The sequence below is a fragment of the Typha latifolia genome, chromosome 8 (genome assembly GCF_019914945.1).
Source record: "Typha latifolia isolate L0001 chromosome 8, TyphaL0001v2, whole genome shotgun sequence".
Classification (NCBI taxonomy): Eukaryota; Viridiplantae; Streptophyta; class Magnoliopsida; order Poales; family Typhaceae; genus Typha; species Typha latifolia.
The window spans coordinates 11,431,263-11,457,985 of NC_133093.1; the positions used below are offsets into that span (position 1 = coordinate 11,431,263).

Here is a 26,723-nt window from a genome sequence, read left to right on the forward strand (position 1 = left end):
GTGTTGATTTGAGATCACTCCGTGCGTAAAATTAAAAATGCTGGCCGGGAAGAGAATACTTTGATACAAGTTGAAATGATTTGATAGTATAAAATGACTGGCAAGATTGAAGATGAATAACTTTACTATGTTTAATAATTCTGGATTTATTTTTTCAAGGTACCTACCTTTAGTATTTATTGAAAATGTCTTGTTCAAATTAGCATAGTAAAAATATAAAGTGTAAATTATAATAAACAAATAATTTAGGGTGTGAAATTGCAATATCCATTCTCACTAATTCTCTATCAAATAACAAAAGAGATAATCACATGTCGCGGATCTCGATGAGAGCTAACCTTAAAGTCGGCGACTCGACGATCCAGCTAAAACAAACTTTCTATAATATATGTTTCCTTCCCTCCTCCCTCTCAACTCAAAACTGCGCCGCGCTTACTGCTCTCTCTCTCTCTCTCTCTCTCTCTCTCTCTCTCTCTCTCTCTCTCTCGCATACACACGATCGTTGTCCTCCTTTAGGCTTTCTTGCATTCTTTGTGTTGGATTTCCAGCCTTCCAAGCAATGGATTCCCATCCGAGAACCCTCCAAAGGCCATCACGAAGGCTTAGTAACAGTGAACGCAGCGATAGCCACCGAATGTTCCGAAAATACTTCTCTGATGGTGGCTTTCAAGAGGTTGTCTTTCTCTTCCCTCCCCATTCTTCATCTATCTTGGTTACTCTTCTTTGCTCCACTTGTCGATTTCTTGAATTGGGCTTTTGATGTTTAGGCCGAATGGAGTACCGCCGCCGACGAAGCTTTGAAGCGGTGCCTCGCGGAGACGGAGGTGATGGCGGCCAAATGCGCCAGGGCGGACGAGGACGTGGCGGTGCGTCCCAGATCCTACGCGGTTGCAGCCAAGAATTATATGGAAGGCTCGACGGTATGATAATAGAATGATTTCAAGATTATATTTTGGTTGCTTTCGCAAAGTTTGTGTCTTGATGGTTTCTTCTGCCTTGATTCTGGAAGACCCAAGAATCGATCTTTCATCTGGCAGATGGCTTGAGGATTCTCTTGGATAAATGCCGGGTTTGTGTTCTTTTTTGAATATTTAGGGTTCTGTTAATAATTGTGATGTCTAATTTTTCTGATGTGATTGGATTAGGTAGAAGCAAGCCTAAATGCTAAAGCTTTGAAAAACTGCATTGAGGAGAAGAAGGATGCGGAGGACGATCGGGATGAGATTACACAAGATTATGAGGACATGCTGTATCAAAATGGAGATCTCGATGTGGAAGTAAGGAATAAAAGATCTCTGTGAACATTACTTCTTTATTTCTTTGTTTTATCGCATTATACTTGAATAATTGAAAGATTGATCATCTGGAACACTATCTTGAGATTGCCATTTTGGGTTTGTGTGATCATGCCTGAGTACAAGGATGAAACGATTTGAGATATCAAATGTTGTAAAAGATATGCAACTTGAATCAAGAAGGTTTCTAAAACAATTTGTGGGTTACATAGATCATGGTCCAACATCACTAGCTCGGCATGGCAGGAAAGGAATATCGCTGAATTAATGGATCATCCAAGGCACATCAGAATAGTATAGGGCAGAAGAAGCAGTAGGAATATTAGTCCAAGTCCTATTGTAGGATACACATCATATTTTGGGAAAATGTATCTACAATGCCTAGAACATTTATTTATTGAAGATGATAAAATGATAAATGAATAATTATGCATTTTTGCCAAATGGTGATTTTGACATTCTTGAGTTGATGTATTGGATTCTCAGAATAAAGAGTTGGAGAAGTCAAATAAGTTTCTACAAGAAAATCTTCAGGAAGCCGAACAGAAGGTCAGTGGATATAAGAATCCGTGTTGCATCATCTTACCACTCATGAATCAATACATTTGTATTTTCAAGGTCAAGGAACTGATTCAAACAAGAAAGATATTGGATGAAGAGAACAAATGTTTGAAGATGCAATTAAGCAGGGAAAGACACCAGCAGTGCTCCGTCAGCAAGTAATCGGCATGTTGGTCTACTGAGGTGAGTTTTAGCATCTTCTTTAAGTATCTAAGCAGCGATCTTCTGAATTCTGGGAATATGATTAGAAATTTGTCACCTTCATGAAATATTTAAGTTCTTTCCCTGTGCTCAAGTACATATATGAATGGGAATTTTCAATTAGAATTGCAGATGGGTAACCGAACAATTAGGGAGAAGTATCACATGACAATAAAGGTTGCTAAATGCATAGACTTACTGGATTTCTATTGTGACAACTCTTCAGATACAACTGGCATTTATTGTTTGTCTGGCACTTCGCATAAGTCCTTGTTGGCTCTATGAGATGCCAGCAGGTAGAACATATCAGTGTAATTTCATTACACTGGTTTCATTGTGCTGCAAAGCTTCAGTATCTCATTTGCAGATCAGTGTAATATCATTTGCGGGTCCTCAGAAAGGTGACAGATTGATATTTGATGCACTATAGTCCACAGAGTAAGGTTGAAGTGTCCCAGTGTACATGAACACGTGAGTGCTTTTTTACGTGTACCCAAGAGCTAAGATATATATCCATGGAAAAAGAAATGCCAATTGATTGCCCTTCAGTAGTTGTACTTGAACTTGGAAGAAATTTGCTTTGCTTGACCATGCACCAGCTGATGAACCTGCATCTTCACTAATTTAGCTTAATTACAGCTCGGACGGCTACTATTTTCCTCATCTATTGATATTCTTGCTTGATCTATTGATTAACCCATTTATTAATTCCAAGCCTTCAACTCATGTAGGAAAAATGAAACCAAGCATCAAAGGAGTAGCACTCCCAAAGAAAAGCAAGCACCCAGTATAAAAACTGACAGCAAATATACCTTTCTGTAACTAACTCTTTTTCTGAATCAATTGATACTTGAATGATTCTTGTATGCTGCAGGTTCCTTTTGATTCACTTGTAATTAGAAACTCTTGTCGAAGAACTAGAAAGAACTCAACTGAATATACTTAAAGGTTTGGATAGCAATTTCCTTGTGTCTTTTTGTAAATCCCTTTGAGTTGGTTGGAAGATCAGAACACTCGTAGCTCTTGAGACTACTTCTTGATACAATAACAAAGTTGATCGTGATTGACTAATCTGCCATTTAACCTATATTAATTTACTAGAAAACCATTAAATATGACGTAATATTCCATAGAAGGATCATGCTATGTCAAATTTTAGTTAATTTAACAAAAAAAAAAGGGATCACAAGACATAGAACACAATAAAATAAAATAAAAATACAAAGGGAAAATCTGATCGAAATCATACTGTGTGGTCGCCCAGTTTCCCCGAGGAGGATATTTTTTTTTTGGTTATAACTTGCCTTTTGCGATAAGAAACGACCTTGATACGTGGGTGGAGATTCTGATATGGTAATCACCGTAGTATTAAATTAGAGTTCCTAATAAATCAAAGAAAAGGGTTTCTGCTACAATTATAAATATATAAGCCATTAGCATAAGCACACAATTAAATTAAAGATGGATTCTTCTGGCTGCACCGACCTCTCCTCCGATGTGCTCTCCCTTATCTCCACCTTCCTCACCAACAACTCCGCCTACATCCGATTCCGATCAGTCTGCGCACAATGGCGCCGCGCTGCCGCGCCGGAACCCCGTCATCTCCCTCCCCAGCTCCCTCTCCTCCTCCTCGACGGCGTTCGGGTCTTGGGTCCATCAACCAAAACTTGGGAGCACAACACCCAACTACTACGCGGTATATATAAGCCCTTGTTAGAAATGTTTGTATACTATGATTAAGAAGAATTCTTATTCCAGTGAGATGAGATTTACTGCTTTTCTTTTTCCCTATTATTTGCAGAAACGGAGGGCAGACGTTGCTACGCCTCCTCCCACGGCTGGTTAGTTTTAGACGGCGAAGATCGCGACGTCGTCCTCTTCAACCCGATAACCAGAAACAAGATTTCCCTCCCGCCGTTGACTTCGCTACCATTCGTCCTAAATCACATCGTATCAGGAGTTGACCAACGCTACGTTATTCACGGCGGCTCCACGTTGACCGGCACACAGATGCGCGATTACGCGATAAAAAAGATCGTCTTGTCGTCGAACCCGAACCCCAGCTCAGCCGACAACTGCGTCGCCATGGCCATCATGAAGTCAACGTGCTCAACGATTGGGTTTTGCAGAGGGGGGGATACGACTTGGATAACGACTGATATTAGAGCTTACGTGTGGGATATCTGTCACTCCGACGGCTTGTTCTATTCCTTGGATAACTCTCCCAGAATAACCGTTTGGGACGATAAGTCTCCAACTTCAATAGCAACGTTTGCGTTGGGTAGGATTCTTGGATCGCTGAACGCAGTGCTCGAACGCTACTTGGTTGGGACGAGCGATGGGCTTCTGATGGTCATAAGATGCGTATGTTATAACTACTACGGTGTAAGAACTACATGTTTCAAGGTATACAAGGTTGACTTTGACTCCACCGGAGCGGGAATACCGAGGCAGATGAAGATGTTGGGCAATCGAGCTTTGTTCGTCGGCGGTCATAATTCTTTATCTATGCCATCGACCCAAGGATTCCCAAGGGAGAATGGCATCTACTTCGTGGATTACTATAATGGCAAGCATTACATGAAGGTGTACAACTTAGCTGATGGCAATGTTGAGATCTTGGCTGAGGTTGATAGATACAAGCATGCATCCCCACCCACTGCCATTTGGTTTACTCCCAGCTTAAGCTAGATGGCATTTGTTCATTGGCTAACAAAGTGCTCCACGAGCTCTCGAGATCAACAATCTCTGTCCATCCACCACTCTTGAAGAGTGTACTTTGAGTCTTTGATACTACCTGCTTGTGATTGTACCATTAACACCTACTCCTCTGCTACTGTTAGTCAAACAGTAGTAAAATAACGCAATAATCTGAATTAATTATATTTAACTCTCGAAGTTTTTTCTATTTTTACACAGATCTTTATTCTAGTTTTTTTTTTTGGACATATTATGCAGAAAGAGAATCTGAAATGTTTTACATAGTTAAAAGGGTCAAATGGCTCAAAAATACTACTTTAGATAACTAATTAATCTAAAACTTACAAATAGTACTAGATAAATATGAAATTAATATCCTATACTTTATGTTATTATTGTCACCTCATCCAAATAGTGTTTTGTTTATATTGAAAAGTAATATCATTGAACATCATTTTCTAAATCAACTATTAGAAAGTGGCTACGTAAAAATGTATTTAATGTAATCATCCAATAATGTAGTCTTCCATCTTCAAAATCACCGGATACATAATGTTCAACGATTATAGCGGTGAATACTTGACTCAATCATAATTATAAAAACATAATATATAGAATAAATTATCGTTAACGATTAAGAATTAGTGAGAGACAAATTCAGGTTTCCCATTAAACTGATACTAATAAATTAGCTATTACATATATCAATGCACACGTGTATCACCAGATCACGTTAAGAATATAGAATTTGTGTTATTCTCTTCAAAGAATCAACAAGTAAATTGGTTTTTGTCAATATTATCTTTCTTGACTAGTTCTAGGATGAGATATTTTTAACTTACTATTTTTCTTCTCTAAAATATTCTTATAGCTCGAAGTAGAAAATTTGACAGTATTCACTTATGAGCTTATTGAAGTAAAGAAAAGATATTTCTTAACAAATATACCTAAAAAGATAAGGTTAAACTTGACTGAGTGAAACGACGAGTTAGAGAAGAGAGAGAGAGAGAGAGAGTTATAAATATGTACACAATCATGACTTGAATAACACAAAAAGGAGATTTTTAAATAAAATTTCCGTAAATTTAAATCACTTAAAACTTGAGAGTGTTCCCACAGCGTCATGTTGTTAAATTTACTTTTCTACCCATGAGGATTATATGAAGGGAGAATTTCTAGTTATGAATGCTACTTTTCTACGATTCTTAAGAATAAATTTTAGTAATCAAGTGGCAGGGGGCGAAAATGAACCGCTAATATGATCTCCAAACTTATTACTTAATATAAAAGAAATCAATTAATAAGACAAGCGAGATCAACTACACCATTAATCAAACTTTTCCACGGGACATGGGACCCATACAACGTGGATAATAAAAACACGACCAAAGCTCCTGAATCCCCAATTCGAAATCTATTTCTTCCTCTCTTCCTCCCTATTCCCAAATCAAATCCCACACTTCCAATTCTTCTCTCCCTTCCTTCCTTCCTTCCTTCAGGAATCGCCGCCATGGTGTTCGACAAAATGGCGAGCTCGTCCGCCTCAGATTTGGACGCCTCGGAATCGAGTCCTCTCCTCCCTCTCCATCCGTCTTCCTCCTCCCACCTATCCTCCCAGCCCAAGACCTTCGCCAACGTCTTCATCGCCATCGTCGGCGCCGGCGTCCTAGGACTCCCCTACACCTTCATGCGTACCGGATGGTTAGCCGGCTCTATCGTCCTCCTCCTCGTCGCCGCCCTCACCTTCCACTGCATGATGCTCCTCGTCGTCACCCGCCGCCGCCTCGACTGCAAGATCTCTTCATTCGGCGATCTCGGGTTTGCCGTCTCCGGCCGCCTCGGCCGCCTCGCCGTCGACTCCATGATCGTGCTCAGCCAAACCGGGTTCTGCGTCGGGTACCTCATCTTTATCTCCAATTCCCTCGCCCACCTCTTCCCCATCAAGAACACCGCCTTGTCCCCGAAGGCTATCTACATCCTGGTCATGATGCCGTTCCAACTGGGTCTCAATTCGATCAAAACCCTCACCCTCCTGGCGCCGCTGAGTTTATTCGCCGACGTCGTCGACCTCGGCGCCATGGGAGTCGTCCTCGGCCAGGACGTGTCCATCTACCTCGAAAACCATACCCAAGTCCGCGCCTTTGGGAGCCCTTCTATCCTCCTCTATGGCATCGGCGTCGCCGTCTACGCCTTCGAAGGGATCGGAATGGTCCTCCCATTAGAATCCGAGGCCGCCGACAAAACCAAGTTCTCAGGCACCCTTGGGCTTTCCATGATCTTTATTGGCATCATGTATGGGCTCTTCGGTGCCATGGGCTACTTCGCCTTCGGCGACGACACCCGCGACATCATCACCACCAACTTCGGCACCGGGCTTCTCACCATCATCGTCCAAATCGGTCTCTGTGTCAACCTCTTCTTCACCATGCCCGTCATGATGAATCCTGTCTACGAGGTGTTCGAGAGATGGGTCTGTGGGAAAACGTACTGTTGGTGGTTGAGGTGGGCATTGGTGATCGCCGTGAGTTTGGTGGCGATGTTGGTGCCCAACTTCGCCGACTTCCTCTCTTTGGTTGGTAGTAGTGTTTGTGTGGTGCTTGGTTTCGTACTCCCTTCGTTGTTCCACCTCAAGGTGTTCGGTGCCGAGATGGGGTGGTTCACGGCGATTTGCGATGCCGTGATCATCGTGCTGGGTGTCCTCCTTGCGATCTCCGGGACGTGGTCGTCGCTGATGGAGATCTTCTACTCCGTAAAGGTGTGAACTTTTTATTTCACTCCTCTTTCTTATGCTAAGGATAAGGTATTAGTTGAATAGAAGAAAAGAGACCACCCACCCAAACTGTTGTGTAAACTGCTCGTATCTTCTATCTCGTGTTTGAGCTGGTCATGTGTTGTTTGTATTCTACTTTGGATGATCAAAATAAAAGAAAATGACAAGTGGGATTTGATAAAAGATGAGAATTGCCTATTGGGTGTAGACAATTAGCATAGATGTGGTTCAGATTGCAAGATGCCTTGCTGTTTGGAGATATTGTTGCAACTAGTGAAATGATTATGAAAGCAATGCCTTCAGCTAGTCTGAGAGGAAATCTAAATATATGTACAAGACTCAAGATTAAGGTAACTTTTTATCCTCATTATTAGAGATGCATGTCTTCAAGACTCGAATTTTTTTATCCTTTTCGAGATAAATATTGCTATTTTGCAATTTCAGACCACTTGGTAGTGTGGAATATATAATGAGACAAACAAAGATGGTGAAGCTATCAGCTTTTGCATCCTCTGCGTTTTTATTTCACATTTTTCTTGTGGACAGCATCCCTTCCTCATAGCGATAGCTTGCTTTTAGTATTTGGAGTTTTGTTGCCCACGTAATTGAAGTCAAAATGAGTACCGTAGAATGCTGATAGTCAATGATAAGAGGGAACATGGAAATGACGTAGAAGTATCAACCAGTATATCTTGTTCACCAACGATCACAATTTTATTTTAACTTTTTCTTTTTATGAATTTATTGAAGTTAACTCAATGAATTGAGACCCAATTTTCTACTGGGGGACGAATCTCTGTCTCAAAATAAATAAATAACATCTGTCTCAATCAATATAAAGTAATGTGTAAAATAAAACAAAACAGATGATAAAGACGCCATGGGAAAAATGCATGCATATTATTCAGCGATCGACTCGGTGCAATGCATCAAAAGGCATGTCATACATTTTACCTACAGGAAGATCTGGGAGGAGAAAGTAATCTAGAGCACAATCTACCACAAGACAAATGGGAAAAATACATCAAATTTTAATTTCTTACAATCTCTTGTACCCCCAGATTTGCACACGTGGCAAACAAAGTTCTACTTCGATTTCTCAAATTTCCACATTGTTTTCAAGAAAAAGAGACAACTTCTTCTTGTCTAGATCACAAATAATAAATAATAATGACTTCAACAAGAATTGTAAGACAGCGCAGGTAATGAAATTCATCGACTCTCCAAGAACAAGACGAAACGAAGGAAAACAAAGAAGAAAGAAATGCATACTACAAAATGTCCCCTTAACCGACCCCAAAACTCTCAGATATATGGCACACGAAATCAATCATCTTTAGCTGAAAATTCACAATCTTGTACAAAGGCATGAAGCAGAAAGATTCTGCACAGCTTCAAATCACCTAGACAGCGTCCAGCATTAGAACCTTGGCGGAGAATGGCTTCCCGAAGATTTGAAAGGTCCGCTTGCGCCAAATGGATCAGCTTCATCAAAAGATTCAAATCCCCGACTGTGTCCAAAATTTCTCGAGCTGTTGACAGAGTCAAACCTCGTAAGTTGCTCACCTCTGGAGCTGCTAATGGAGTCGAACTTTGAAAAATGCTGTTCTTGAGGGAAGAATCCACTGTCTTCTGTTCTGAAGGAATCAAATCTTCCAAAGTTGTTAAAAGAGTTGTCCTCATGACTTTCATTAAATTTTGGTGAGACTCCAGAGCTGAATAAAGGAGAACCTGGAACAGAATCCTCAAAGAATGGACTCTTCTTCTTCCCAAAGACACTACCTGCACTAGGAGAATCCACTCTAACTGGATTTAGGCCGAAGTCTCCAGAGAAAGAATTCTGCATGCTTTGGTGATTAGCATCCTGCATAGAGATTAAATAAGACTAGCAAAAGAAAGATGGAATCAATCACATCGAGAAACTGATGTTCTATATAACTTTACCTCTGCTTGTATTGTACTAGAACCCCAGACTGAATCAGCATCATCGAAGTTCCAGGAAGGATCATCAGCATACTTGTCGCCAGAAAGAGTAGATTCAGCACCAACATGATCCCTGTAAAAGAATAAAAATTGGAATATATCATCAAGAAGTATTGCTGAGTACTGCAAACCACATATGGGCATCCATAGTTGATAATATCACAAAAGAAAAGTTTGGTAGAGAATGACTTCAATGGAGAGGACAGAAACAAAATCTTTCAAAAAGATGATACCAGTATAGTTGAACTGGCTCCTGAATTTCCTGAATAGAGAACGACTCCAAAACGGAAGTAGTGAAAGCAACAAATTATACACAAACTTCGAATCATCACTGATAATATTGTCATCTTGGATGGAATTTTCAGGGAAGACAGATCAAGTTCTGCTGGTGATGTAATTTAATTAAAAGTGTTGACGAATGACACAAATAGAAGATAAAAGCTTGTCAAGAACGGAATAACTTTATACAGAGAGAGAGAGAGAGAGAGAGAGAGAGAGAGAGAGAGAGAGAGAGAGAGAGAGAGAGAGAGAGATTGAAACCATATTATGGATCTATAAAATCTTGTGTAACTTTCAGGCATAAGAATAATGAACTTGCTCCTTCATGAAATTCTTGACCAAAAAGTGTAGACACATATCATTACAGGAAGTTCCATGAATTGGAGAAACAAGAATTCATGTACCTGTGACTTCCTTTACTGCGGGGAGATATATCATGCATCCCAAACTGCGACGAGTGAAATGGACTTTCCGTACTTCTTCCAGGACTATCAGGACTTCTTGCTGATTCTTCTTCACTATGTTCATAGGCTGTATAGTTTTCATTCATTTGCTCACCAGTACTATAATGCTTTTCATTCTTGGTATCACCATTAGAAGATGCAACAGGAGAAAATCCGTCCATAGAGGCTCTATCATCCCAAACTGACGAAGATCTCGCATTGTCATGAGAAACTATATTTTCAACTTCTGCATTCAGACCCTTTGCTAGAACGAATCCTGGAAGTGCATGCATGGCAGCGAAAAGGACAATAATGAGATTCATGAGTATATTCAGGACAAAAAGAGTCCACTGCTAGAAGCAAGAAAATCTTGAAGAGAAAAGGTAAAGCTTCAAGCATTAAAAGAAAAACAGATATATGTTACACGTTTTACTGATATTAAGAATCACTTGCATAACATAGTGAATACTTATAAGTTCAAAGCCTTCAAAATTTAGACGACAGTAATTGATGGAAACAAAAAAAATACAACAGTGAAACCAAATATGCAAGCCGAATTCTGTACTATTGATATTAAATTATTAGAAAAGAAGGTACAAGTTATCATGACTCCTCCAAATTGGACTAAATACAGCAAGCATATTCGATAGGAAAGGGTCGCAGCTATCCAATGAATTGAAATATCCTTCCCCAGATGCATGTGCGTTGCACACACCAAATGACGTCATAAAGTAACAAGTATTTCCAGCTAGGAAGAGCTTTGTTTAAAACATATTACAGATAGAATCATGAGCAGATCACAGTAAACTGAAAAGTTGAAAGCAGCCTGCTAGCAGAGAAATTGAACAATACATCAAAGGGGCAGGAAAATTTACCTTCATCTTCAAACTTGTCCCAGTTTTCATCCCAATCCGCTGCCCCTTCTTGAGCACCAGGTTGCCAACCTTAAGGAAAAAAAAAATAGAAAAGAAACTAGCTACTAAGAAACACTGAGCATAAAGTGAATAGTAGAAAGCTACTCAGCTACTTGTTATCTAGCTTCAATATGCAACTGAGCCAGATTAAGCGCAATCATTGCTTCACATTTTATAAGCACATCAACTGCTAGTTATCTCAAGTTCACTTTTGGAACTATTTATCAACTGCATTCATCACTATGTATTGACTTCTCAAGGCAAAATTTTCACAATCATTAATTTCAATAATAATATTTACTTAATAGGCGGAGAATAAGTAAGCAAGAAAGTGAAGAAATTGATTGCTCTAGAGTATATAGAAGATCAAGACAGTTCTTCTCAAAACTTGCACTAGATTAACATTACGTGTCACCACAAACTATATAGAAGTCCAAGCAGAAGTACCAAATGGAAGCTCAATCGATGTAGTTGGCTTAACATGCAATCCATAATGCTTGCAGCGTTCACCCAGAGCTTTCTCTAGCTCCTCCAGGTCATATTGAATTCGATCAGCACGAACCTGGAATGTACTCAAATCTTTTTAATTGCTCAGACATGAAAATGGTAGACCTAGCAGAGATAAAAGTTTACCTGAAGCAAACCATCAGCACTTCCACCTTGTTCCATTTTAACTATTGCATTTTGCAACTCAACTTTCCTCTCCTATAGATTCATCAGGTAAATCCAAAATCACAATATCATTAGTATAATCATTCACAAGAGAAAAGAAATTCAAGGACATGAAAAGGTATCACTTTCACAGGATATCTTTTAATTAAAATGCTGAATATACCTGAACGTGACGAAATGTGGCCTCCTCAACTGCCAGTTTGGATGCTACCTCCCCTACTTGCTTGTATTTCTCTTCATATTTTTTGCCTAATGATTCGACCTGACAATTCAATATTTTCTCAGCAGAGTTTGTTTAAAAGAATACAAAGACATCCATTACAATGAAGGTGTCCAGGTATTTAAAGCTATGAGTATACTCTGGCAGAAGCACTCAGTTTCTAGTTGCTTCTAACTGATGTGTGAACTCTAGCCAGGTTTTATAAAGATCATCTGCAGTTGATATAAACTCTAAAGGAGCAAACAAGAAGGAAATAAAGCTGTTCAACATTGGGAGGAAATACTTGAAAGCCTTGTTAATTTTAGTACACATCTGATTACAAAATAATTGCCAATAAAAATAAATTGAGACTGAAACAGGCCAAAGTTCAATTACCACACAAGTTCATCAGGTGAATTTTTTTTACTCCATAAACGTATAGAGAAATAATCTAAAGAGATTTTAGTAGAAAGAAATGAACAGAGGTACCATAAAATTGCAAATAAGCTGCAGTTCTGCAATGATAAGTAACAGAATGTAGGTTGTGTTAATGCTATTAAGACAGGACACCTTTTCAAGCAAAGAGGATATTTGGTTTGCTGGTGCAGTTATTTTGTGGAACATTGGATCATTCAACCTGACAAACTATTTGCAAACTAAAATTTTAAAAGACTCAATTTCAGCACATTAAATGTTCTAAAATTAAGCTAGTATATAGGGTATCAAGATCAGGTACTACCATACTAGTGTGCCATGCTTCTCAACAAATCGATAATGTGGACACTACAATGGATAAGTTCTGGAAGTCCAAAATATTGGAGGAAGAACTATATTACCTCATGCCTGTCAGCAGATGCCCGCTCTGTGATCTCATTCAACCTGTTGTCACACCGACTTCTATAAAGCACCTAAAGGACAACAAATTACAGCATAAAATTAGCTACTAAAAAAGAAGGAAATAAGCATTCCAAGTAGTCAACAATATCCTACTTGACAGTTATTAATATTCGTACTTCTCTTATAAGGAATTCAACAGCTCAACAAAAAGTTTCTATAGTAGTTGACTTGCGCAGCAGCTAAAAATGTCAACTGGTGTCTCTCCTCTATTATCTACCAGCAAATCACAGATAGAATATATTTATAATTTTCAAAACACTTCACTTTGTCAGATTTATTACTTTCTGATTTTTTTGTTTAGATTTTTTGACTTGTAATGAAGAGATTGTCATTTAAAGATGGTGCAAAAGATGGATCAGCCTTAAAGAATGCCTTCTCATGTGGTTTATCAACCTTCCATTAGTGCAAAAAAGAGTTCTTTGGAATTTACTTCTACCAAAGAGGATCAAAAGCACACACGGCATACAAATTGTTTCTCTATTTCTAGATGCCTAGTAATAGGTAATTAGCAAAATTTCTGTCATTAACCATCGATTGCTGATGAGACCTGTGTAGAATCCCTAGCCATGGGCATCTTCAAATTAGACTAAAATGAGAACAAGATGGTTACTGATAACATTTTTTCAGTCACCAAAGAAATGCAAAGAAATTTGCTGCTCCCAATAGTCATATGTCATGCATCAGAAGAGTGAAAGCAACAACTCCATGTGTATGTAGTTGTATTTATCCACCATTGTTCATTTTCTTTGTTATGCTGATGACCAACAAGATAGCTGTTGTAGGTCCATATATCCAATGCATCTGTTAACTGACGTCCTCAAATATCAAATAACTTATACTTACTACTGGCCAACATGGTGGCTAAAGTCTTTCTACCACGATGTCCATATTTAGCACTGCCATGTTACCCAAGTTGTCAAATTTCCTAGGCGGTCAACCTCTTAGAGGTCAGAGTAGAATGTGTAAGCTGCTATAAATGTGCTGGAAATTAATCACCATGTACTGGTAAAAGTGTCCATCATTACTGTTTGTTCTAAGGCAATCAAGAATCTTCAATTACTTACCACTTTAAAAATTTTAAAGAGCTCAAAGACTCCTAGGACAACCCACTTTTACAAGTATAAATGTTACTCCTCATAGGTGGTCCTCATCACATGATTGGAGACAAACAAAAGAGACTATCAGAAATGGGCGTTTACAAATAAATTCCGTGGTTTATTAAAGATAGCATTTGCTTATCATATACACATAAAGCAAGATTACTATAATTTCCTCTGAAGATGCTATGAAAGCAACGCAGAACTATCAACTGTACACCATACAAATATCTTCCCTTCTTTCAGCAGGGAAAAAATGGCATGATAAAATATGTGAGGCAGGTATAACCTTCTTAAGAAGTGTAAATGCATAATACATAAAATTGGAAAAAAAAAAGGAACAAAAGGAACAAGAACAAACAAGTGTAGCAATTTCGACTTGGGATATATTTACCAGATTTAAGAATGGAAAGAATGATCAAGAGACTCACAAGTTCTTGCATCTTGGTGCGATAAAATTCGATCTTCTCTTTAGAATCTAGGATATGCTTCTCCATCACTTGAACCTTCCATAATGGAACAAAAGAAATGTCTAACAATGCTTTTTTTAGCACAGAATTTAATGACAATATCGACACAGAAAATTTATGATTAGTAGTAACTGAGATGTGGCCTGTGCAATTAAACTTAGAACTTCCACAATTAGCTTACCAAGACATATCAAGAACCTATCAATCAGTTATCAAAATTAAACTGTGAAGAGTTTCAGAAAAAGCAACTGATCATGAAGAATTGAAGATGCATATATAGCTGCAACACACTAAAATAGTTAATAGAAAAATCCCACTAACACATGTGCCGCCAGAAAACTATGCAAACAGTGGCATAAAAGTTTGTAAATAAGCATTTCACCTGGTGTTACAAGTTCTATCTGAAGAAATGTAGATCTTTCTATATAACATACAAGGATCTACTTACTGTATCCCTGCATGTGAAACAGTTGTAGCAGAAAGAGTGATAGCTATTGAGAGCATATTCTATAAGTGATTCAATGTGGTTAAAATTTAAAAGACTACAAAAGTGCAGCACTTTAGGTTCATCAAATTGACTTGACTTCCCCAGCATAAGCAGAAAATTTACCATCACCACAAATATATAATCACTCAGCAAATGCATAGACACATTGACATGTTCCCCACATAAGGCAAATTAATTGCCAGAAGACTGTTAAGTTATCGTATATACATTTTTGCAACTCTGCTGTCTAGTTGCAGGAAAGAAGGGGTGTCAAAAGAACAGGAAAGACCATGATGCATGCATCCAAATTTATAACATGTGACCACAGTCCATGAATTCACATGAAATGAATAACCATCAGCTTATGCCCAAAACCCTAAACTCAACAACCCCAGCCCGAAGCCCCCCACCACCCTCAAGAGAAGTCCTGTTAGGAGTAATAGCACTGACTGCACATCCCACCCACCACCCTTGCACCCTGTTCCAGTATTACAAAAGAATTTTGATGGTATCGAAAATAGAGCAATTCAGGTTATTTATGGCACACGAGCAATCCAGCGGAACATAGTACAAGAGCATTGATGTTTATTCCATAGTGGTATCTTATAAGAATAGATATACAATACATCAATGCAATCATTGAGTAATCGAATGTTTGCAAACAAACTTTATCAATTATGATTATTAGAGTGATAAAATTCAGGTTCAATGCAGTTTAAGCCCTTAAGCAATACTGAGAACACCAAAGTACAAAGAAATATAATACTTCAAGTTTTGAACAAACCAGAAAATACCTTTCTATCAGTGTCAGTTTCTGCCTGATATTCTGAGCTTGCTGCACTTTGCTCATTCCTGTTGACTTGATTTGCCATGTGATTATCCATGGCAGGCATTCTTGACTTTTGCTGCCCTGGCTGTAGTACAGTACCAGTCTGTTGAGGCATATATGCTTGTGTTGGAGGCCTTGCTCCAGTGTTTGGCACCAAAGGACGTGCTCCAGGGATCCCTTGTGATAATCCTAATCCAAGAATAAACAGGCAAAATATGGAAGCAAGCATAAAAATCAAAAGAACGGAGGCTGCTCAGAATTTAATAACCATAACTCCAGAGTGCAACAAAGAAAGTTATCAAACAATACCGGGATTCGTTTGCCATGTTGGGCCACCATATGCTGTTGAAGGCAAACCTGTGGCACGTAACAGTGTCTCATCGTATCTAAGACTATCAGGCAGTGCAGCTGGAAGAGGGCGTCCTTCTCGAAATCGCTCCATTAAATAAAGAGCAATACAGAACTCTCTCAGGGAAAGCATGCTATCATTATCTTGGTCAGACAAGTCCCACACCTGCTTTAAAACCTCTAAACAATCCAGAGAAAGCATTATCAGATAATAACAGTAACATGTTCCCACAATAATGCAAAAGTTCAACATGTCTCTTGCGCTTTAAAGTTTAAACAACCTAGTCTGGTTAAGTGATGCAAAAAACAGTAGCCAGTCAATCTCTTGGTTGATGCGTAAGAAATGCAGGAGACAAAGAAAAAGTGGAAAACATGTAAGTCAACAAAACTACCTCCAAATACATACCGCAAAACCCAAACAATGTTGACGACCAAGTTATTGTTCCTTGACAGAGCAATAGCTATTTAGGAGCAGAAGTAAATCAAACAAGACCAAATACAAATGTATGCAACAAGACCACATCAATATTACTATTTAGGAGCACATCATAATAAGAAACACAGCTATTGTACCTTGACAGAGCAAAGACAAAAGGCTCTAGTATAATTATTAAATCCAAACAAAGTTATCTGTTCTATGGCATAAGGACAGTCAAAAGCATTTGGCATATAAAATGAGAACAGCTTAAAGCATGTTTTGCAATTTGATACCTCTTGGAAGTCTCCAACTAAGGAACAGGTTGCGTGCTTGTTCACCAGTGATTTTTCCATCTCTATCCTTATCCACCTCCACAAATACTTTTGTGTACTTCTGAATATCAGCTTGAGCAATCTTTGGCCATTGAGGCTGCGACTGACCTGAAGCTGAACTGGCAGGTCCAGCTGATATATTCAACGCAGCAAGTGCTGAAGTGTTCTGATCTTGCTTGATAATTGATTGAGCTGGTTGAAGCTGACTACCACCAGGAGGGAGTCTTGGTGTACTATGTAAAGGATCAAGTTGTGCCAACTTAATCAAATTTTGAGAACCACTAGCAGCAGATGTAAAAGTGGATGTATTGGTCATACTGTTTGCAGGAAAGGTAGGTGGCAGAGCACTTGCCTTTGTTTGAGAAGCAGCAGAGAATACATCCCCCCCGAAATTGGAGGCAGAAGAAAAACCATTACCAGAAACAACTAAAGCTTTTGAACCATTAGCAGCATGTCCTGCAGGAGGAAATGCTGAATCTAGGGGCTTGGGAGGGAGTGAGGATGATGGTATGGCTTGTGTTTGTGGTCGAGGAGTCATTCCGCTTGTGCTGGATAGCGGAACACCAAAACCATCTGGCTTCTGTGAGGGAGTAATACCTGTTAGAGGAGATTGTGAGATACCCCCAGCAGAAGCTCCACCAATCCGATTGCCAAGCCAATCAGTTGATAGGTTCACAAGCTTTGTGCTTGGATGCTGTGGACCTGCCATACCGCCTCCTCCACTCAGCCCTTGATTAACTCCCAGCATCTGAGGCGAAGAAGCTGATTGAGGTGGCCTTGTTAAAACAGTGTTTGAGGAGAACAATTGTTGATTCAAACCCACATTTGCAGGTGGTGCTTGTGGGCCCTTGAAGCCTAAATTTTGAGTCGGTGTCAAAGAACCCATCTGAGTGGAAGGTGCCAAAGAACTTCTCTGCTGTCCGGCGGCAGCTCCAGAACCCATTTGAGTTGCAGGCAAGGGTACAGTATTTATTTTTGGAGCTGGAATTTTAGCTGCAGCTGGACCATATAATGCAGACTTCACTATCTCAGGTGCTAGTTCACGACCACTTTGTGCCACAGTTACTAGCTTCAGCGCATTGTAGAACTCTTGGCGCCCTAGGAAACCAGTTCGGTTCTGATCAGCATGCATCCATATCTGCATATCATTCCCAATGAGATTGTAAATGTTCAAATTTGCAAAAGTATTGTGCTTTAAAAATAGAATCCCAACTAATATGAAAGTAATGCATATCCAGAGTGTAAAAGAGATGTTACATGAACATATGGCAGTAATCAGAAATTCTCAGACCAAGACTTAAAAAAAAAGACAACACGTGCAATCTTACAGTCTGCCGCTCATCCAGTAGGATCTCAAAAAATCATTTACATAGATTGACCTTAACTAAGTTCTTCTGAAGAAATGAATTCCCACCAAGGACTAATTTACAAATATCTACAGAGGAGATTAACTAAGCTTTCAATACTTATACTAAAAATAGATGAGATTAAACAACAAATGATCCATTGCCAGCAACATTCTTCAGAAAGAATCTATGACATCCTGCAGAAATCATGTATTAAAACATAGAGTTAGAGACACGTATGCATCAGAGTGTGAATCATATGAACCAAACTTATGGAAGACTTCTTACATCTGCCGAAAAAGGTAAATTTTGATCAAGAAAGAACCTGATAAGGGGAGTTCGACAAAGATCTATCAGCACACATTCACAAAAAGCAGAAACCAGCCCCATTCTACGTCTCATATCAAATGCTACTTTATGCATTAGGTAATGCACCTCACATTATGGTCAATTAAGCTTCAATTAATACTCATTGCTGATCAATTACTAAATCTTCCTCTTTAGACCAGGCTGCAAGATCTTCCATCAAGACGTGACACAGCAATAAGAAAGTTCAACCATCAAGATCTTTCGCAGAAAGAAAGAAGAATAGTTTGATGCTCCTAACTCTCCAATGAACGTAAGATTAGGATAACCTCGATTCTTGATGCAGGAAATAACTCAATGAACTCGAACGAAGCCTAATTCCAAACAAACGACATCTCCATCTACTCACCTAAAGATCTAATATTTGTTCATTAAGCGATGAGAAAACCAATAGCTAGAAAGATTTAAAAGGGAACCTGAGCTAAGACGGGCTTCGGCAAATTGGATCCTTGGAAGAAGGCAACCGCCTCGGCGCCGCTAACCTTCCCATCCTGATCCAAATCCGCCTTCTTGAAGTATGCCTCGAAGACCTCCAAGTTCGCCATCAAGAACTCCCAGATCAGGCCTTCGAGAGACCAATCCGGCGGCTGGCAGCGATCGAGAGGAAGGTTTGATGAGATCTCCGCGCAGAGGGCACGGCTGGAGGAACGGAGAAGTGGTGTTTTGCCCTGTAGATCTAAGGAATACGGCGTTGCCACAAGGGGGGGAGGAGGCGAGATTTGGATTGGAGAAGAGGAAGAGCTATTCGAATCGGATGACTTCGCAGCGAACAGGCGACAGCGGTGGTTGGCATCGGTCGCCCGAGGTGTCTCTAATGGAAAGGGGATTTGGAAATTTCCTTTTCTTAAAATAATTTAGTAATTTGCTAATTACTGATATGAACATGACGTCAGCCGGCACTTTATATTTATTAGTCAGGATAAAAGTATGTTCCAATTTAATCCTCTCCTCCAATTTATACGCGGGACAACAAAAATCTCACACCTCCTCTTCTTTTCCTTTTTCTTTTTCTTTTTTCTTTTCTCTTTTCTCTTCCTATTTCTTATGGATAGAAGTTACAAAGTATCCAATATTGCTGTCGGACTATTTGGCATCCATTTATTGGCTTCCAGCTGCACCAAATATATGTAGAAGTCAGATGGGATATAACAGCTTTTACCGACTTTAACTCTTTTCAGAGTAGCTAGTTACCTCCCCCAGTAACTAAGTAGATAATTCTAAGTAATTATTATGACCAAAATTATTTATTAGTGATTTGACTGATAGCAGAAATAATATTTTTTAAAAATAATTATCACTTTAAGATTTGATCGTTTATGAAATAAGATTAATTTTATAAGAAGTATTCTAATCTTTAATATGAGCTAGCTAATATTAGTATAAGTTATTTTATTCGTTTAACACTAGTATATATATTATTTTAATACGACGAAAAACTTATGTTAAGTTTATATAAAAATGGTGAATTTGTATTGAGAAAAGAAATGGGTTAAGCATAAACTGGGAATGTATAACAGGAGAGAGGTGGATGGAAACTGTTATACTGGCCTAGCTCTCTCAAATTTTGACGGGCCAAAGGCCTCTATAGGGACCATAAGGTGCTCACACGTGGTAAGAAATAGAGACACCTCTGCTCTCCTCCTCTCCCACGTGCCGAACAGTTACAAACTTAGCTAGACACGTGGCGAGAACCTTAAATAGCCATTCTATCACTCGAGGTGGCGCCGGTTGCAGGTACCTGATCATATCCCCCACCGTCGGCGTAACATCGTGCCGTCGATCTGGCCGTCGAATTGTCGTCGTTTGTGTTATCTAATTAGTTTTGTATTTTTGGGTACGCGACAGGTGCGTCACCCGTGGGGCCGCGGCGACCGGCACCGAGTCTCACGCGACCTGCGCGTGCGGGGAGCACTGTAGCTGCAACCCCTGCACGTGCGAGAGGGTGGGCACCGGCACCGGAGCCGGCAGGTCGGCCTGTGTGGCGTGATGCTGGTGAGGTTACACGTGTACGTGAGTTTGTTGTATTTTTTTTTTTTTTGATAAACTGGCTAGATTAGGCTGGCCTACGTTACAGCAGGAGTAAACGCCTCCTCCAATACAAGGTTACGGAGTTCCACCGGGAGAGGGTCCGTCGGCCCCAGCCGAACTGCCCCCAGCCCTCGCTTCCCCCGGTTTGCCGCCCAGTCGGCCACCTTATTTGCCTCTCGCCTTACATGCTTCAGGCGATGACTTACAAAAGAGCTAAGTAAAACATTACACTCAGCAACTAACCCCCTCAGTTCCCACGGGCAGCTAACTTTTTGCTGAATAATCCGAACCAACTCGCGTGAGTCAGATTCAACCTCCACCTTGGCATAGCCGGCCGCAAGTCGCAGTCCCAGCCGGAGGGCGTGGCCCTCGGTTCGCAGCACCGACTCGCCCACAGCCGGTTCCCATGCAGCCGCGATCAAAGCTCCATCCGCAGCCCTTATAACTGCTCCTGCACCACCGAGACAGTCGCTCCCGGAGAACGCACCATCGACATTAACCTTAATTCACCCGTCAGCTGGGTGCATCCACCTTGCCACCTGCAGCCTCGCCCGAGTTGCCCTTGGCCGACCTTCCCTGGCATAGTCCTTCGCAAGTTGGACGGCTTGTCGGACTAGCATGTCTACGTGCATCTCACCTCCACCAAAAATCCTAGCGTTCCGCAGCTTCCAAAGCAACCATAGCGTGGACGCTATTTTTGCCTTGCAGTCCCAGTTGTCCGCCCGTTCCACGTGCCAGGCCGTAGTGATCCAGTCCGGAGTCACCTTGGAAGGCCACTCCTCACCCCAGCCTTGGTTTATAGCCAGCGCGCGCCAGATTTCTTTCGCCACCCTGCACGCGAAGAACAGATGATCGGTACTCTCCCGATATAACCCGCACATGGCACAGTTCTCGTCCGGGCCAATTCGCATCGCGTAGAGTCGCTCCCGTGTGGTCAGCCTCCCCCATAGCAGCTTCCATGCAAACAGGCGAACTCTCGGAGCGACCTGCAGGCGCCAAAGTTCCGTCCATCCTGCCCAACAGTCTGGACCGCTCGGGGTTACATGAGTTTGTTGTATGGTACTTTTTTGTGGTGATGAGTGTATAATCTGCAGTCGTGTAACGTGTTATAAAAGGTTGTTGGAGTTCCCTACAACTGGTTATTAGGTACTGAAAGTAATAAAACTTCACAACAACAATTTGATCATACTCAAATCAAGCATTAGTCCAGTATTAAAACTTTATTACAACAGTTTGGTCAGACTCAAATCGAGCATTACCTCTTCGTCGTTTTCCTTATTACTTAACTCTGTTTAATAGCCAATAACAAATATATGGATACAAAATAAACTCACCAATCTATACAGTTAGTAACCCAAATATGACACTCACATTCATTAATATCAAAACTATACATAGAGAATGTCCCAAATAAGTTCGCTAATTAGTTCTTCAAGTATTTCTGATTCCAACTCCCTTCCAAGTGCATCAAAGTCTTCATGGAACACACCGGACCAACGAGCCATACTTAGTTCTTGGGCAATGATGCTGTCCAGAGAATTTGAAACATCCTCTGGTGGATCTAAATACTTTTGAATCCAGTACCACAGATCATCCAATAATTTTTTCCCTTGTGGAGTTCTTTTGGGGTATGAAAACCATTTCTTGAATGTGGAGCTACTCAGTGGGGTCTGCAGTGCTCTTGGTAAGGCTTCATTTATCAAATCAAATAGCATTCTGTGGCTTATACTGGTGTCAAGATTGCAAAGAGATGACACATCGTCCACCTTGGCATTACCACAGGTCTCCTCCACTTCATGGAACACCCACTTAGGAATTGGCTTTGGGGAGATGTCCCATCTTGAAAAGGCTTGGTCAAAGGGATGGCCATCATATAACCCAGCCATGAGAAGAATATTTCTCACATAAGCTTTTGCATGGCTTTCTACCTCAATTAGTTCATCATTGGGTGGATTTCCTTCAGCTTTAATTAGTTCCTCAGATGCACCAATTTCAAGTTCTTCTGATAAACCTATCAGCTCTGCAAGAGACAACAATAAGTCAGTAAAATTGTTTCATGGGAAATTTTAATAAAGGACATAATATGGTGCCATGCATATTTCTGAATAGCGGGTTCAAGTCATAACCTTTGAAAATATAGTAAGTTCCAGTCCTATCAGGCAGTGTACACAAGTAAGTTGATCATTTTGCAAGATACCTTGTTAGAGAGTATTTCTAAAATAAATCATGCAAAAGATTGAACAAGATAAATGCCAAAATAGTTTCAATACTGTACTTTTCTAACAAGAATAATATATGCAGTATGCACCCGCTCACACACACAAACACACACTAAAATGCCAGTTTAGTTGCAGACTATTGTAGAGATTTATCCAGAATCCCAGAACCCAAGAACATATAGAATCTATAGTTATCTAATTCAATTCAGTAACATGAACATGTAACTGACAGTATTCTGAAAGACATACAAGATTGTAATATTGACAATCATACGGCTAAGTTAAACAAGCAAAGGCAAGTAATTTGACCCTACCAGGATTGTCGTAGCTTATATCCACAAGTATTTCTGATGAAAAGTGGCGTTCGGTAAAAGAAGCCTCCAAGGGTGATACTGGACTCGGATAACCTGCCCTACAAATTTCATCAGGAGGGCTGTTGCACAATGATGCAGGACTTGGTGGTACCTCAGTCGGGTTCTCCTGTAGCCAAAGAAGATCTTCGTTAAATGAATAGTAGATATTGCAGTTTTCTTTTTCTGTGTGAAGAGGAAAAACATATAACTTTAAGCTTTATAAACTTATATACTAGACCAAGTATGCTTGCCTTTATAATGCCTGCATTCATAATTGATGATGGTGCTGTTGAAATAGTTGTCATAGGAGGAAATTCGTCCGCTACTGATTCATTAGCCAATCGGATCTTTTTCGTAAAAAACTTCTTTTTCAATGTGAAATTGTGCGTCAAGTTTGAAACCCTGCCTTTAAGGTCGAAAACATCTTTCTTGTTTTTACTGGCTTCTGTGAAATTACACTCAGAAACTTCATGCTTCCTCTGTACATGAGCCCCTGTCGGAACATGCTGGTCCTCTGCAAGAAGCTTAACAAAAGATGTTCCAGAAACTGGAGCAGAGAATGATCTGAGAAGATTCCTAGGTGACATTGGCCCTACATCAAATGAACCAGCATTTTGAGGTTCATGTCTGAAAGATATAGTTTTTGATTCTATTAAGGATCTTTTGTCATCCCAGTTTCTACTCTTTTTACCTTTCTTTGCATTGTCATATGTCGGTCTAATTCTCACAGCTTCTTCAAATGTGAGTGAAGTAGCTCTCCTATGGGAAACTAGTGGAACTTCAAAATCTGCCTCATTTTTAAGGACATTCTTTAGTCGCTCCGATAACAACTTTCTTGTGTCTCTATTGACGAATGCTGCATGATTCTTCCCATTGAATTGAACATCATTTCGATATGATCTTGTAGACTCTGATGGCATCAGTGTAGAGCTGAAGTCCTTAGTGACATTGTCTCTGATTTGGTTTGCTATGTTTTGTGCAATCTGTTTTGGATCCCTCCATCTTGCAACACTGGATGTTTCGGTCTCAATCCATCTGGGTTTTCTGTCATTTCCAGATTTTCCTTCAATTTCACGTTTGAGTCTATTTTTCACTTCTTCAAGGAAATCTTGCATGTTGTTTTCCCTTTTTAGTATCTCGGGTGAGCCTATGAAGGATTCTTCAGTATCACCACTCCTTTCAGGACAAGGCTTAAGAATCACTATCCTTGTAGGTGATGATGATCTGTCCTCTTTATACTCAAACTTAGCAACAGGCAAGTCCTTGAAATTAGTTTCTGCACCCTTCTGCCAGACGATACCATTTTGTGAGTTGGATTGGTTTGCTTTACTCGTACTTACTTGACGTTGTGGAACACTTTCTTGATTACTATTGACTTTTAGTCTTGCATTTGACATGTAATCCCTGGTGTCCATGCTCTTCTTCCAGGAAGAACATCTCTCAGAATTCACTAATCTAGCCGCTTTCCCTTTATCCAGACATCGTTGTGAAAGGATTTGCATATGTTTGTTCTTTTCATCATTTTCCGAGTCAAGGTTCCAAGAATGCTCCCATATTTTGGATGCTTGCCAAGCCTCAAATTCTTTTTTGAACTTCTGCAGCAATTCTTCTTGGGGATGTTCTCGTGGTTTCGGTTTCGTCATCTCGGTTTCCTCAAAAGATTGAGCTAAATCTTGCTTAACATCAGAGGGAACTGACTCTCGCTTTGTCTGCCTGCGGTGTGTCAAGATACGTGAGGCATGCTTAGTTGAAAGAGCCTCAGAGAGCTCCTTTCTTTGTGTTGGTTTCTCATATTTCGATTCCTCCGCATGGATCATAGGTTTTATCTCTGACGGTAATGTATCCATACCCATTAAACGAGCAATAACACCTGGTCTCTTAGAACTGTCATTCATTCTGTTAGAGATCTGCTCATCTATCAGCATATTAACCGGGGCTCCGCTGAGATAAAAGTTTGCTTTCGAATGATTCTTCGCATGACAAGAGTACTGCAGTTAGATATAGATCGGCATTATAAGGCAGTGAAGAAAAATTCTCTGACATAAACTTAGCATCATTATGTGTGGCATCATAATCATGTCCTAGAAAGATCAGAAAATTCTTATAATTATTGCTTTATGGACAAATTAGGAAGAAAAAAAAGATCACCATGTCTCCAGTGTTCTTTCCCAAAACGAAAAGATGTTAAAAGCCCAACCCTTGGAACATACTACAGCCCCAGGCATATCACTGGTAAGAATGAGAAAATGAAATTTATCTAACTAATCATGCTAAAAGGATTAGTATTAGATAACTCACCGGAACATCCTCATGAATGACAGGGTAGCTCTGAGATGATTCCAAGGGGAAATCCAGACTATTCCTAGGAGCTTCAAGGCCTGCAAGGTGGGATCTTCATTGAACTAGTTCCAAGGACAAGAAATAAACCAGACAAGTAGACACACAGAAAAGAAAAAAAAAAGTATTGAACTAAGCATCACAAAGTCTCAAATGTTGGGTTACCGCACCATCATTATGCCTCTTGTATGTCAACTTCCGAGCTGTGATAGCTTGACCGAAGTCAAAGTATTGCAATATGCCGGCCATCTCCTCGAGCGCGACTGGTATTCCTCTGTAGATTGATCAAGTATCTCTAGTAACCAAAATGTGAGTCATATAAACAGATTTTAAACCTGCAGAAGCATTTTAGAACACAGATGAGATCGACCAGTTAAAGAAACCTTAACACAAACTCGTGTACGAAAGCAATGTGCCAGAAGAAAACTTTGGATCTAAATCCTTAAAAGACATCACGTATGGATGCAAAAGAAAAGTCACACGAAAAGCTGGGAAATCTAGAATTGAAGGATCAAAAATTGCACGCCCATTTTCATTAAAAAAAAATCACATTTTTTGATTGCATAATCAGGAGAAACGCCATCCAAACAAGCAAACCCGTACTTGTTTTCTTCGGAACCACTCCTCTCAGACAAAAAAGCAAACACCTTTCGAACACCGCAAGATCAACTGGATCGAGACCCTCGATAACATTCAACTGCAAAGCTTTTAGCATTACAACCCATGAGAAAGAAAGCAACTCCTGGAAAGGCGAAGCCTTTCCCTTTCGCTCTGTCGCTTTTAATTTTGTGCTTGTATTTATTCCCCCATCTGCCGTAGGAGAGAGGTGATTCGCTTCCCATTCTCGAATTCCGTCTTCTTTTACCGGGAACGGTAAAAGACGAAGAATTATTAGCGTCTTCTTTTTGATCTCTTCGCTTTCGAGACAGCTCAGGAAGGCGAGGAGGTTGGTTGGTGACTCGCTCTTTTCTTCTTCTTTTTTCCCTTTTTTTTATTATTATAATTTCCCGGCACGAGGCTGCTCCATTTGGCGCCATTTTATATAACGGTATTAGCCATTCGGAGAGAGTTTTAAATGGCGGCGCTCCTTTTACTTAGTTATAGCCAGCCTCATGTGCTGGGATAGTGGGATGAGCTGTCACTTGGTAGGTTAAAAAAAAAAGATTAAAAAAATAATTA

At 40.1% G+C, this 26,723-nt stretch overlaps 4 protein-coding genes across 11 annotated transcripts; 2 read left to right on the top strand and 2 right to left on the bottom strand.

Annotated features, from left to right (window-relative positions):
- Positions 1-328: 328 nt before the first annotated feature.
- LOC140793965 (F-box protein SKIP23-like) lies at positions 329-4,919 on the top strand. 7 transcript variants are annotated; one of them, XM_073145760.1, is made up of 6 exons: positions 329-673; positions 768-920; positions 1,010-1,069; positions 1,146-1,277; positions 1,782-2,039; positions 2,190-3,513. In XM_073145760.1, exons 1-5 carry the CDS (start codon positions 389-391, stop codon positions 2,016-2,018), a joined length of 867 nt encoding a protein of 288 aa, XP_073001861.1. In that variant the 5' UTR covers positions 329-388; the 3' UTR covers positions 2,019-2,039; positions 2,190-3,513. The 7 variants fall into 7 exon arrangements, with proteins under 7 accessions (XP_073001861.1, XP_073001863.1, XP_073001862.1 ...); XM_073145762.1 differs by having other exon boundaries at positions 2,284-3,513; XM_073145761.1 differs by having other exon boundaries at positions 2,789-3,513.
- A 1,155-nt stretch (positions 4,920-6,074) lies between these two features.
- On the top strand, positions 6,075-7,710 carry LOC140793169 (amino acid transporter AVT3B-like). Its single transcript, XM_073144506.1, has one exon. It carries the CDS (start codon positions 6,268-6,270, stop codon positions 7,516-7,518), a length of 1,251 nt encoding a protein of 416 aa, XP_073000607.1. The 5' UTR covers positions 6,075-6,267; the 3' UTR covers positions 7,519-7,710.
- Positions 7,711-8,589: 879 nt separating this feature from the next.
- Positions 8,590-19,459, bottom strand: LOC140793168 (uncharacterized). The gene is made up of 13 exons (XM_073144505.1): positions 19,024-19,459; positions 16,857-18,033; positions 16,107-16,325; positions 15,763-15,986; positions 14,443-14,517; positions 12,854-12,925; positions 11,982-12,080; positions 11,780-11,851; positions 11,594-11,708; positions 11,108-11,176; positions 10,194-10,509; positions 9,472-9,583; positions 8,590-9,391 (listed from the first exon to the last, which is right to left on the bottom strand). The coding sequence occupies exons 1-13, from the start codon at positions 19,150-19,152 to the stop codon at positions 8,948-8,950; spliced, it is 3,123 nt and encodes a 1,040-aa protein (XP_073000606.1). The 5' UTR covers positions 19,153-19,459; the 3' UTR covers positions 8,590-8,947.
- Positions 19,460-21,813: 2,354 nt separating this feature from the next.
- LOC140793934 (uncharacterized) lies at positions 21,814-26,317 on the bottom strand. Of its 2 annotated transcripts, XM_073145715.1 has the most exons (7): positions 26,148-26,317; positions 25,715-25,879; positions 25,506-25,585; positions 23,899-25,195; positions 23,459-23,799; positions 23,169-23,334; positions 21,814-22,655 (listed from the first exon to the last, which is right to left on the bottom strand). In XM_073145715.1, the coding sequence occupies exons 2-7, from the start codon at positions 25,791-25,793 to the stop codon at positions 22,024-22,026; spliced, it is 2,595 nt and encodes an 864-aa protein (XP_073001816.1). In that variant the 5' UTR covers positions 25,794-25,879; positions 26,148-26,317; the 3' UTR covers positions 21,814-22,023. The 2 variants fall into 2 exon arrangements, with proteins under 2 accessions (XP_073001816.1, XP_073001815.1); XM_073145714.1 differs by having other exon boundaries at positions 23,459-25,195.
- Between the last annotated feature and the right edge of the window lie 406 nt (positions 26,318-26,723).

What these genes read in the sequence shown, in the direction of transcription:
- LOC140793965 (XM_073145756.1), top strand. Translation starts at nt 3,519, where the DNA reads ATGGATTCTTCTGGCTGCACCGACCTCTCCTCCGATGTGCTCTCCCTT. An exon ending in CAACACCCAACTACTACGCG is followed by an intron (nt 3,754 to 3,858) that starts GTATATATAAGC and finishes TATTATTTGCAG; the next exon opens with AAACGGAGGGCAGACGTTGC.
- LOC140793169 (XM_073144506.1), top strand. Translation starts at nt 6,268, where the DNA reads ATGGTGTTCGACAAAATGGCGAGCTCGTCCGCCTCAGATTTGGACGCC.
- LOC140793168 (XM_073144505.1), bottom strand. Translation starts at nt 19,152, where the DNA reads ATGGCGAACTTGGAGGTCTTCGAGGCATACTTCAAGAAGGCGGATTTG. An exon ending in GGACAAGTTTGAAGATGAAG is followed by an intron (nt 10,510 to 11,107) that starts GTAAATTTTCCT and finishes ATGCACTTCCAG; the next exon opens with GATTCGTTCTAGCAAAGGGT. An exon ending in CGCAGTAAAGGAAGTCACAG is followed by an intron (nt 9,584 to 10,193) that starts GTACATGAATTC and finishes ATTCTTTTACAG; the next exon opens with GGATCATGTTGGTGCTGAAT.
- LOC140793934 (XM_073145714.1), bottom strand. Translation starts at nt 25,793, where the DNA reads ATGGCCGGCATATTGCAATACTTTGACTTCGGTCAAGCTATCACAGCT. An exon ending in ATACAAGAGGCATAATGATG is followed by an intron (nt 25,586 to 25,714) that starts GTGCGGTAACCC and finishes CCCACCTTGCAG; the next exon opens with GCCTTGAAGCTCCTAGGAAT. An exon ending in TATAAGCTACGACAATCCTG is followed by an intron (nt 22,656 to 23,168) that starts GTAGGGTCAAAT and finishes TGTCTCTTGCAG; the next exon opens with AGCTGATAGGTTTATCAGAA.